We start from the raw sequence: 12,767 nt of genomic DNA on the forward strand, positions 1-12,767 counted from the left end.
CTCCTGACCTCGTGATCCGCCCGTCTCGGCCTCCCAAAGTGCTGGGATTACAGGCTTGAGCCACCGCGCCCGGCCAGTTACCCAGTTTCTAAGGCCCCCCAACCAGAATTGGCCACAGATAAAGCTGGTTAGAAAAAAAACCAATGATCTAATGTACTTCCCACCTTTCCAAATAACATGTTAGCATTTAAGCGAGGCCTTGCTTCCTCAAGCAAAGGGAGTGACTAACACACTTTCTAACAGGCTGGTGGAATAGGTACTTTTGAACACATAGGCTGTGTGGCTGCATGTCATCCCTGCTCCATTGCCTGATGCAAAACTACTCCAGGACTGGGACAGGCAGAAGTCGCTGGGCTTCTGCACAAGGGACATCTTGGTGAATGCCTGAAAATTGTATCTGAATTCCGAAACAAAAGTATTTGGGGGCTGGGCACAGTGGCTCATACCTGTAATCCCAGTACTTTGGGAGGCTAAGGTGAGAGGACAGCTTGAGGCCAGGAGCTTGAGACCAGCTTGTGCAACAAAGCAAGACCCTCTCTCTACAAAAAAAAAAAAAAAAAAAAAAAAAAATTAGCCAGGCATGGTGCCACAGGCTGTAGTCCCAACTACTTGGGAAGCTGAGATGGGAGGACTGCCTGAGCGCTGGAGGTTGAAGCAGCAGTGGGCCATAATTGTACCACTGCACTCCAGTCTGGAGTGAGACCCTGTCAAAAAAAAAAAGTATTGGGGAGATTATGTATTATTTTTATGTTATTCAGATCAATCAATAGTTAATCAAAACAAGAATCATTCTTATGCCCTCTTTTAGTTTATCTCTTCCAACAAAAACTGATTCTTAGTGTACTCCTGAGGGGATTAGGTACGCTCGAAGAATGACCATCTTATAATAGAAAACATAAAAGACCAGAAAAAAAGATTCATTTAAAATACATAATAATTAGTAAACTAGCAAACTGAGAAAATATCTCCTTTAAAAGAAAAAAATGATACTTCTTATAAGGCTGAGACATAAGGAAGGGGAAAAAAGGAAGAAAGGATAAATGAATGAATGAAAAATTGAGAGGCAGGGTAAACTAAGAACTTAACTCACAGTCAAATGTTAGGGCCCCAAACTAACAGGCAGAATAGGAAGGTGAACAAAACCTCTTTCTGTCTGCTGGATTCTTGAGAGTCTAAAATCCAGGATTAAAATGGCTTTATTTCAACAGAATACATTTTGTCATCTCATCTCTATCCGTGACATGGATAAGAATAAGTAACTTATGGCTGTGCTCTTAAGTGGTAACAAAGCCCTGAATATTGTGCCTCATTCACTTTGGGATGGCAAATCACTAATTGTTTATGTAGCAGGAAAAAAACATCTGCCTATAGCCTTTATTTTAAAATTTAAAATTTTATTTTTTTACTTTTTTACATTTTTATTTTAAAATAAATATAAACAGTATTTCTAAAAACATTGACTACAAGGGGGATATGAGGCAATAAGGTTGGAAGATGGGAAGGACTCAAAAAGAGATGCTGAACCTGCAAACACAAGATCAGGGAGCATGCAGAGAAGCCCTTGCTGTGACACCGTCCTCTCACTGCTACTCATATGAAGCTCAGTGACTATGCTGGGACACTGGAGCTAAAGGGTCAAAGAGAAGCATTTCATTCCTAAAAGGTGATGTCAATTTGTACTCAACCCTGGCAATATGAGTTCCCCTCTTCACAATCCAATTCTAAGATTCTAGTTTTAAGAAATTACCAAAGATAGAGCCAAAGAGATATACACAAGAAACTTTATCACATCATCACTGATAATAAAAGTATCTGAAACAACCAAAATTTTCAACAGTATGGGGATGGATAAGGTAGAACCACTAGAAATCTATTTTCAAAGATTTAAAAACATAGGAAGTTACTCGTGATACCATGTTAATCAGAGGATAAAGTTAGGATACCAACCTGTATATATGTATGACCTTCAATTTTGTTTAAATATTATACACCTTATATGCACTTTTTAATACTGAAAGGAAATTCATAAACATATCAGCAAAGTTTAGCTCTGTTCTAGATGGAGAGAAGATGGCTAATTTTTATTCTTTGTTTAGACTCTTCTGTAATGAGCATTGTTACTTTTATATCAGAAAAATAGACATTTACCATAAAATAAGTCTACCCTCAAATCTCTCATTTACGATGACAATTGTCAGTCTTAGGAAAAGCCTGCTGAAGTTCAAAGCAGACTCAAAGAAAAAAGATTCAAATCTATACAGTAACTCTCTCCTGAAAAGGATGAGAAATCTTGTGTGACGCAGTCTGGCTTTTTCCTCTACTTTGCTGCTGGCTCTATTTTACTGCGCCTTACAGAAAGCTCCATGGGAAAACCCATTCCTTAGCACCTTAAATGACCTTAAGTGTTTCTTACCTCTCAGCACAAGGATTAGAAGGAAAGAAAATGAAACCGCCCTACTCCCTTGTTTCAAAGGAAAAATTTTTCTTGCAAAGCTATCAAAATGACTTAAAATCAGGTATGCAAAATTTGAAACATAAGTCATGAGTTACGTTCAGTAACCAGTCGCTTTTTTTCCCAAGAATGAATATAAAAACAAATCTATGAGTGCCCTCTTGTGGCAAGCCTGACTATTACCACAACCCAAGTACCAGCCTCTCCCCATCTATTTCCACAGCTCCACTCCTGGGCTCCGCATAACACAGCCAGGAGGCAGAGACCCCATAATAACCCACTATAGTGAACGCACATTCCTCAAAGTGGCTGGTACTATTTGTTTTGAAGGATTTCTAGTTTAGATCCCAGAAATGCCTGCTTGAAGACAAATGGGAATGAAGGGTCAGAGGAGCAAGATGCAGGATGTGTACGTAGGTTCGTGGGCTGCCACTGATGGCTGATGGTGACCGTGTATGGTATATCCATGCACACATACCATGGCACTGCCAGGAGGCAGGGACCTGTAGGATAAATAGCCCCTTCCCTAGGAACACTTACCAGTTTTATAAAGTCGTGAAGTTTTACATTCACATCCAGTGAGCCTTGTGCTTACAAGTAGTTTTATTTATCAATTTTAAAGCAAACATCACCAGCTTGGGCACAATTCCAAAATAGAGCTCTTGTTGGATTCTGGTCATAAAATTCTTTTTTAAGCTTGTTAAGATCTTATAAAATAAGAAAGTTTTCCTAATACTTTAGAAAAAATACTAATCATTAATAAGTCAATTTTATACTCAAAGTGATGGCCTAACATTTTGAAAGATGAAATAACACTCCTCTTTTGAACATCTAATGTATTAAGTAACCTCGGTGTCCCAGGCTTCAGAGGAGACAGAGAAGTCCTCATATTGCAACCTGACCAGATGACTCTGGGAGTGAATTAAATGCTTAAAAGAGGTCAGTCTTGCAAATTCGATGAAGCACAGAATATAGGGAAACTGATACTGATTCGGATAAAAGATAACATTCCCCTCAGAAAGTGGTGAAGCTAAAAATCTTGCAGTTCTGGGGCAGGAGAAGTGCAACAAGCAGGCAACAAACAGCATGAAAGGAAAAGCTGAGTGAATTTCAAAGTTCTATTGGGAGATGGAGTTTGTGGTTCTTTCTGCCCCACCCTGGTCAAAGGCTTATTTCCAAAAAAGGATTTCTCTCAGTGATAGGGTGGAAGCATGTGGCAGGAATTTGCTGTTTGGTCCTGAATGTGTAAAGGAAAGCCTTTTCAAGTATGTGAAGTAGACTGAAGTGACCCAGATGGGATGGATCTCAACTACATGAGTTATGGGAGAGCATGAAGCCAAATAAATGATAATGATGAGGTTGAACTGGGAAAATAAATTTGACTCCTTGCTCACTTCTCCAGCCTTTGGAAGAACTTTTTCTTCCCTCTTAACGGGACTGATATACTGGACAGCCCCTGTTAGAGATAAACTGAGGCACCAGACAAGGAAGAAATGCATTAAAAACATTTTTTGAAAGTCTTGACAAGTCACTTCTGGGAGAATTCTTCATTTTTCCTCTGCACAGGGACAGCAGAAGAGGGAGAGTAAAAATAAAGGCCAAGGCCTCTCTTGTCCACAAAAATAAGAGAGGATAAAAGACCCTGCCCACTTAAAATCCAAAACCATAAACTCTCCTTCAAACAATATCTTTGCTCCAGCAGAAGCATCCTAGGATTAGTCTAGGTTAGTATTCTGATTCGTGTCACCCAGGTTTTGACAATTAATGATGTATTAAAATGGGAAGAGGTGACTCTTCAACCTTGGCTCCAGCTTCCCACCTGTCCTAACTGGGAGGAAAGCAGCTATCACGACAGCTGGATGGGAAGATCTTCCCCGAATTTCCGGAGCAGCTTCTGATGGTTGTGGTCCACTGACCACTGCTGGGGCAGGTGCTTGGGCTGCATGGAGTCCAGGAAGTGCTGACGCCAGCGGCTCTCCAGCTGCATGAGGGAGCGCAGCCCACCCTGGCTGTGATACTGCACCACCTTCAGCCCATGAGGAACATAGTTTTCATTGGAGATTCTGCCAAGACACGAAAAACAAAGGGTCTGAGGGAAACAAGCACAGGATGGCCTCACAGCTTCAAATGCTGCAGGCCAAGGGTAAATGGGGAGGTTGAAGGACTCCTAACGGGTTACTTTGGTGTTTTCCAAACATCCTCTTTCTTATCTCTGCCCTTTTCGATAGACTGAACATACAACTCACAATCCCAACAGAAGGTATTCCAGGGTTCTGAGCCCTACTGACAGGAAGGCCACTGCATAATGTTCAGCTCCCACAAGAGGGGCCCTACCATCCAGCTGATAATGGATGAAGAATGCTGGTCTTCCATTTCTTCCAGGATTACCCAGTGACCAGTTCATCCCTCTTTTAAGTTGTTCATTCTGGGACACAGTATTTATATGAGGCTGTTAAATCAGCCCACATGTTACACTTTTTCACAACACAATTTAATAACTGAATGTAAAATGCAAGGTAGCGTATTTCTTTAGAGCCTTCTTTCTCACAAGAAGATGCCAAGCCACAGTGGTGAGAAGTGTTTTGGTCACAGTGAAATGCTACCATGGTTGCTCAGTTGTGCAAATGGTGCCATTAAATGAGATGAATCCCTCCCTCCTTCCTAAGCAGAGTCCTTCAAAACTGCTCCAATGCCATGTGAATGGTGCTTTCACCTCCTGTGAATAAAGATGGCCTTCCTCAAGGAAGTACCCTGCCCACACACACTCTTCTCTCCCTACATTCATACCCCACTTTCAATCCTCCCTCCCAAGACGCCGACCATCCCAGCAGTGTTGGCGTCTCTGGGTATCTGCAGACACTTTATTATTAATATTTAGCTCATGCGCTTCCCACTAACTTGTCTGTCTCCAAACAACTGTTCTTCTCAGTCACAAGTCCAGCATTCATCTATCCAATTCAGCAAGATGCATTTGTTAGAAAAGTCTGTAGCTGAAAGAGGAGGTTTAGCTGCTTTAGAAAACATTGGCGGCTGGGTGTGGTGGCTCATGCCTGTAATCCCAGCACTTTGGGAGGCCAAGGCGGGAGGATAACTTGAGGCCAGAAGTTTGAGACCAGCCTGACCAACGAGGTGAAACCCTTCCTCTACTAAAAATACAAAAATTAGCCAGGTGTGGTGGCACACACCTGTAATCCCAGCTACTTGGGAGGCTGAGGCAGGAGAATCGCTGGAACCCAGGAAGTGGAGGTTGCAGTGAGCCGAGATTGTGCTACTGCACTCCAGCCTGGGCGGCAACAGAGTGAGACTGTCTCAAGAAAAAACAAAAGGAAAACAAAAGAAAACATATTTGGAAATGGGTCAAAGTAGTCAGTCTCTCTAATTTGTAATATATATGACCTTGGCAAGTTACTTAACTGTAATCTCAGGGTATCCAACAAAAAACTTACAAAACAACATCTATTCTACAACCTCACAAAATAGCTATGGGGATAAAATTCTATAATTCTTTTAAAACTTTGAAAGATTTTTAAAATTTAAGATATAATAGCAGTTAACCAGTAAGAAATCTAAATCCTACTTTGTCGGGTTGTCATGAGAAACAATTAAGGAAATTTATGTGAAGTTTATTAGCTGGTTTGCTGCAAGATTTAGTATATCTATAAATATCTGTTCAATAAATATTTGCAGTATCTGTAATGGATCAGTAGCATGAGTAAAACAAATTTTTGTTTTCTAAAAAAATTAAATATTTGCTTATAATTAGAGTTACTTTTTAATTTTTCAGTTAACAAAAACCCTATAGGCAACCAGCATCACTCTCAAGGTTTTGTGAACTTATCAGTTCCCTTATTTCAACTCCTAGTCCTGTTGGAAAAAGTGACAGTTGGGAGGCAGAACTGCACATGGTAGCCCAGAGTTCTTACCATCTGAGCCATGTGCCCATTCATTTCTCATTTCAGAACACTACATTGTGTCACATGAATTCAACTATGTACTCATGGAGAAGGAGGGAGAAAGCAAGGAAGGAAAAAAGAGAAAAGTAATTTACAGAGTAACAGCAATTCTGCTTAACATTCCATTCAGTGGGCCGATACCCTGGAGTGCAGGTGAGATAGGAACTATGAATTCATTAGTCACAGTTCTCACAGACCTGTATAAAGTCAGAGACACAAAACCACACATAGAATTGGCCCTCCATCTTTGTGGGTTCTGCATCTGTGGATTCAAACCTCAGATCAAAACGACTTAGGGCCAGGCACAGTGGCTCATGCCTGTAATCCCAGTTCTTTGGGAGGCCAAGGCAGGTGGATTGCTTGAGGTCAGGAATCTGAGACCAGCCTGGGCAGCCTGGTGAAACCCCATCTCTACAAAAAATACAAAGATTAGCTGGGTATGGTGGTGCATGCTTGTAGTCCCAGCTAATTGGGAGGCTGAGGTGAGAGGATTACTTGAGCCTGGGAGGTGGAAGTTACAGTGAGCCAAGAGAGTGCTACTGCACTCCAGCCTGGGTGACAGAGCTATATACTATCTCAAAAAAACAAACAAACAAACAAAAAAAAACACACACACACACACAAAACTATTTGAAAAAAAAAAAAACTATCTGTACTATCTGTACTGAACACATACAGACTTTTTTTCTTATTACTTCATAAACAATAAAATATAAAAACTATTTACATAGCATTTGCATTGTATTAGGTATTATAAGTAATTTACAGGTGATTTAAAGTATACAGGAGGATGTGTGTAGGATATATGCAAATGCTATGCCATTGTATATCAGGCACTTAAGCATTGGTGGATTTTGGTATCCAAGGGAGGTCCTGGAACCAATCCTCCATGGATACTGAGGGGTGAATGTACTGTATCTCATGGGGAACTTCAGAACTTTGACGGTATTATTGGACTATTACTTCATCTCATGAGCTGGCATGAGGATTTACGTCTGCATAGAATGTGTAAGATGCAGCTCCACCACAACTGCATTCTCATGCTAATCACAGAAATGACTGAACTTAAGTGTATGATCTTAAAAAAGGTCAAAGATAGGGACCTCACAAAAAGCAAGTTTCCTATGGAAAGGAAATCCTCAAGTAGATTGTTCTATTCCACTTCTAAAGTATCTTAAACTACTAGACACCTACTAGGTGAAGCATGAGGCTAGGCACTGTGCCTAAGCAGCCAATGCCCCCTCCCTGGCAAGCATTCTCACTAAGTAATGAGGGTTAATGTCCCTGGTACATCCCGCACTCCCTTCTCTGACCAGATCTGTGCTTTGTACCTGGTCTCCAGGCTGGCAGCCTCTTGAAGCATCTCCTCTGTGACCATGTCTGTGTTATAAAACTCTCTGAGTGCTTGCAGCAGCTCCTCCTTTCGATGAGCAGGCAGGCTCTCCGCGTTGAGTAGGGCCCTGGCCCCAGAACGCACCTGCCGACGCTCAGGATCTTCCAGCAGGCGCAAGCCCTCCTCAGAGCCAATGGGGGCCTGGAATTCCTTGGCCAGCTGCTGCTTCAGATGGTTGTCATAGTAGTTGGAAATGGCATGGCAGGAGGTGCAGAGCAGCAGCACATCGTGGGAGTTGTGGTCCTTCATCTCGATGGGGAAGTGCTTCCGGTACTCATGTGGAATCACGTTCTTCCTGGAACAAGCCCAGCCAGAAAGCAGCACTCATGAGTGTATGACAGAGCACATGGGAAGACAGCAGACAGGCTACTGGGGTTCTAACTGGGGCCTAACCATGACTGGGAAGCCTTGGGCACCACCGCCCAACACAGATCACACAAAGGCAGTATCACCTATTCCACTCTCAGCCCATGTATGTCTTAGCTTCCTCTCTCCTGCAAGTACAGACCACCTGCTGTGGGCTTCAATGGAGGGCCAGTGTGGCAAGAGGTTAATAACAACCTCTGAGAGGGCTGCGCTCCCAGAAGGGAAAGTCTCAGAGAACTGAAAAGATACTCTAATGGCCTTTTGACACCTGGACAACAACTCTCTCAAGAAGGCCTAGGAACCTGAAAAAGCCAATTTCCTTCATCTGAGAAGCAAATACTTTACTCTATTTCCCTGCTTCACCAGGGTCCATCATTATTTTCTAAGGAGAACTAAGCTCTCAGGAAAAACTCTTGGCAGCAATGACTTTGTCTCACTTCGCAGGGGAGAAAGGAGGAGAGTGAGTGACTCCACAGAAGCCAGGGAGAAAGCCCAAGTGTCTGGGCACTCAGGCGTAGTTGGCAGCCTCACTCTCACGGTGCAGGGACCCTGATGTGAAACAGTATTACAGCACAGGGCAAGCTTCAGGACATCTGGATACTCCACGAACAAAATCATGGCTCAAAAAGCTGGTGAGCCAGTCAAGAGAGGATGAGAAGGACACAGCTTCTGAAGGAACTGGTCTTCAGTCTTTCATGAGCAAAAGGGAACCACTTTCCACATGACAGACCACTACTGAGCATAGTGTTGCACTCCAGAAACTGAGAAATGGCTCAGGAGGGGTAAAGGCCACTATAGCAAGGGCAGCAGAATACCAAAGCTCTTGGGGAAGCTGGTTGCCAAGGACAAGCCTCTCAGCCAAAGTGGACAGACTCAGTCACAGCCCCCAAAGGCTCCGCATATGGCTACAAAAGCAATTTCCATCTGCCACAGAGAACCAGGGTGGCCCAATGCCACACTCACCGAATGTAGGAGTCTCTCTTGCCACACACTACACATAGGTTCTCTTTAACCATCAAGTAATAGTCTCCAGGAGATTCGGGCCTTCCTGCGGGTTCAAACCGTAGCTTCACCACAAAGGGCTCTTCACTCACCAGCTCTTAAGAGAAGAGACATCAGTGTTTGACTGTTCCCCCTGCCCCCACCACCACACCCAAGAAGCAGCACTACCTTCACTGTTCTCTGCTATGGTCTGGCAGAGAACAAGATTTCTGGGTTGTGCCTACCCAGTCCCATGCAACTCAAGGTCTCTCTGCCTTCCTCCATCCCTCCCTCTTCCTTATCTCACTCCCCACTCCTGCCAGCATCCAAAGCACCTAATTAGAGATAAACAAGGACAGCTGAATCTCATACCACCAATGCCTTTGTCCAGGTACCACTGAGCTTTTCTTCTATCACAAGTGCAGAGGGGCTGTCCATCAGGAGCATGGAGAAAGCAGTTATCATAAAGAGGTGATTTTCTGTGGGGAAAGGAAAGAGAAATCTCAAACCGAAAGCTAACTGTGGGTCAAAATGTTGCTTTCCCATGCTCTCTTCTGAGTGACTCAAACTATTCTCAACACTAAGCACTAAGGTCAAACACACCACTATGGAAAAAACAGTGATAAACCATGTTTAATCCTCACCTGCACTGGGCTAGGAAACAGAACTAAAAATGAATTAGTTTATGCCTCTAGTTTTTAAACTTAAGGATTAGGACATTAGGAAGTGTGTCGGGTGGTTTACACACAGCTCTTCTGTGAATGCAAAAAAGAATCAAGCAACAAGAAAATTGCCAAATCACTGGGTGAAACAAAGTAAATTAAAAATTTTAAAGTTGAAGCCAAAGTAATGAGGGCCATGTGGATTTACTTCTAACTCACATGCAATAACACTTCCTTCAATTTAATCATCCAATTAATTCCTTAAGGCATTTTGCTACAGGGACCAAATTTATGCTCCAAAGTACTTATTAGTCATCTTCCTACAATAGAGGAGTAAGTTATACAGGAAATTTTTCATTGGCTAGAGAGTAACATTTTCTTGGAGCTGGATGTCATTCTAAATAATTAATTAACATACGAACAAGAAGTCAGATGATGCATGTCTCCTGAAAAGTATGAGGCACTACGTGTTATTTATTTTCGTAGCTAGCCTGAAACAAGGAAGGAATGATAATTATACCCCCATTTACAGTTGGAGAAGTTAAGGCCTAAGGTCACATCAGGGTCAATGACAGAACTAAGCTAAGCTTTCCTCATTTCCACTCCAACTGTCAAAAAATAAAAAAGTAAAAGAGGGGAAAAGGAGAAAAATACATAAATAAAGCAAAGGAGAGTCCAAACGTCTCTGATGGAAAGAAAAAGCAAGATTAACCCCTGGAGAGCTGCTGCTCCCCTACTACAAGCCTTCTCCCCAGACCCAAGGGAAGCACCACACCCTTTGCTAAGGCTGGGACTGACTCTTTGCTAGACAGGGAGTGACTCAGTTACCTGGCAGAATAGCCCACCCCTAGGGGCTTTCTTTTATGTTTTCTGGGGTCTCTCCCTTGGTGGTTGCCTGGCACCATCCCATCCATCTTAGACTTCTTATGTTTTGGCTTCTGCTGAGATTCTGTTGCTTCCCCATTAACCTCTTCTCCCAATCTGCTCATTCCTTTGCTTCGAAATGGGATGTCGACCACACCCTGGCATTTTTCCAAGACTTTTCTCCAGCTACTGTGGTCGTTTTTTTCTCCAGGTGAATTCCTAGAGAAAGGGTATCCAAGAAGATGAAGAAAGAGAGCCACTGAAATCTGGGCATCCCTGGCAGCATAAATTACCTGAAGAGAAAAGTCAGAGATCAGTGGAATCTGGAAGGCAAACCAGAGAGAGCAACTTCAAAGTCAATCACAAAGAAATAGATAGCTCTTAGGATGCTAATTCAAAATGTACGACAACCTGGGCACCATATACTTCCTTAAAACTTTTTATTATAAAAATTTTCAAACTATACAGAAGTAAATTGAATAGCATGATTAACTCTCATGTTCCCTATGTTTTTCACTAAAATAGCTAAAATAATGACTTACTCTAAATGCTGGAAAATCCTCACCTATATAAATCAGTGAAGTGTCTATCTGCTACCAAATTGCTGGACAGATTTCTCTCAACTTTGGGGGAAGGGTAGTTAACAAAGGCCTGATAACTAGTACATGAAATTCACTTTGGAGGCAGTCATCCTCTGGAATAGCTGAAATCATGATTCATTAAGAGGTCTGTGTGACTGTCAATCAGAAATGACCTGCCATATCCATTAATAAGATATTGAAAACAAATAGGTTTCAAACATGGGCCTCAAATCAAAGTCACAGGGCCCATTCTTGGAATTTATTTATTTAATAGTAGTAAGTCATTCTCCTAAGCAACTGATGATACGCAAGCCGGTCATAAAGAAAAGTACTGTGGGCCAGGCACAGTGGCTCACACCTTTAATCCCAGCACTTTGGGAGGCCAAAGCGAGTGGATCACCTGAGGTCAGGAGTTCAAAACCAGCCTGGCCAACATGGTGAAACCCTGTCTCTACTAAAAATACAAAAAATTAGCTGGGTGTGGTGGCGGACACCTGTAATCCCAGCTACTCGGGAGGCTAAGGCAGGAGAATCGCTTGAACCCAGGAGGTGAAGGTTGCAGTGAGCTGAGACCGCGCCACTGCACTCCAGCCTGGGAGACAGAGCAAGACTCCATCTCAAAAAAAAAAAAAAAAAAAAAAAAAAAAAGGAAAAGTACTGTGGTCAAAACTAAAATTCAGCTGGGTGCGGTGGCTCATGCCTGTAATCCCAACACTTTAGGAAGCTGAGGGGGGCGGATCACTTGAGGTCAGGAATTCGAGACCAGCACAGCCAACATGGGGAAACCGTGTCTCTACTAAAAATACAAAAAATTAGCTGGGCGCGGTGGCACGCACCTGTCATCCCATCTACTCGGAAGGCTGAGGTAGGAGAATCGCTTGAACCTGGGGCTTGAACCCGGGAGGCAGAGGTTGCAGTGAGCTGAGATCGCAGCACTGCACTCCAGCCTGAGTGACAGAGTGAGACTCCATCTCAAAAAAAATAAAATAAATAAAATAAAAATTTTAAAAACTAAAATTAACAGGTTTTCCCAACAAGTATAAGGACTTTAAAATTCTATTACTTCACCTTTAATAACCAAGCCAGTGAATAATTCTATTAGTAAGGATCATTTATACTTTTTTTTTTTTTTTTTTTTTGAGACGGAGTCTCACGCTGTTGCCCAGGCTGGAGTGCAGTGGCGCGATCTCGGCTCACTGCAAGCTCCGCCTCCTGGGTTCACGCCATTCTCCTGCCTCAGTCTCCTGAGTAGCTAGGACTACAGGCGCCCGCCACCGCGCCCGGCTAATTTTTTGTATTTTTAGTAGAGACGGGGTTTCACTGTGGTCTCGATCTCCTGACCTTGTGATCCGCCCGTCTCGGCCTCCCAAAGTGCTGGGATTACAGGCTTGAGCCACCGCGCCCGGCCCATTTATACTTTTAGAATAAAACAAGTTTGGATAAAATTTTCCACCTGGATCCAACAATCTACATATCTATTAGCAGACTGTTTCCCACAGAAGAATGTGTACTTGA

At 42.8% G+C, this 12,767-nt stretch overlaps 1 protein-coding gene across 5 annotated transcripts in view; it reads right to left on the reverse strand.

Annotated features, from left to right (window-relative positions):
• Positions 1-3,037: 3,037 nt before the first annotated feature.
• Positions 3,038-12,767, reverse strand: part of EXD2 (exonuclease 3'-5' domain containing 2) — a 50,534-nt gene continuing 40,804 nt past the window's right edge. For all 5 annotated transcript variants that reach the window (XM_050797377.1, XM_050797373.1, XM_050797375.1 and 2 more), the window contains 5 exons: positions 10,636-10,964; positions 9,518-9,624; positions 9,128-9,263; positions 7,737-8,093; positions 3,038-4,515 (listed from right to left, as the gene is read on the reverse strand). In XM_050797377.1, coding sequence (XP_050653334.1) covers positions 4,299-4,515; positions 7,737-8,093; positions 9,128-9,263; positions 9,518-9,624; positions 10,636-10,964 — 1,146 coding nt within the window. In that variant the 3' untranslated portion in view covers positions 3,038-4,298. The remainder of the gene's footprint in view (positions 4,516-7,736; positions 8,094-9,127; positions 9,264-9,517; positions 9,625-10,635; positions 10,965-12,767) is intronic.

This window comes from Macaca thibetana, chromosome 7 (assembly GCF_024542745.1).
Source record: "Macaca thibetana thibetana isolate TM-01 chromosome 7, ASM2454274v1, whole genome shotgun sequence".
NCBI lineage: Eukaryota > Metazoa > Chordata > Mammalia > Primates > Cercopithecidae > Macaca > Macaca thibetana.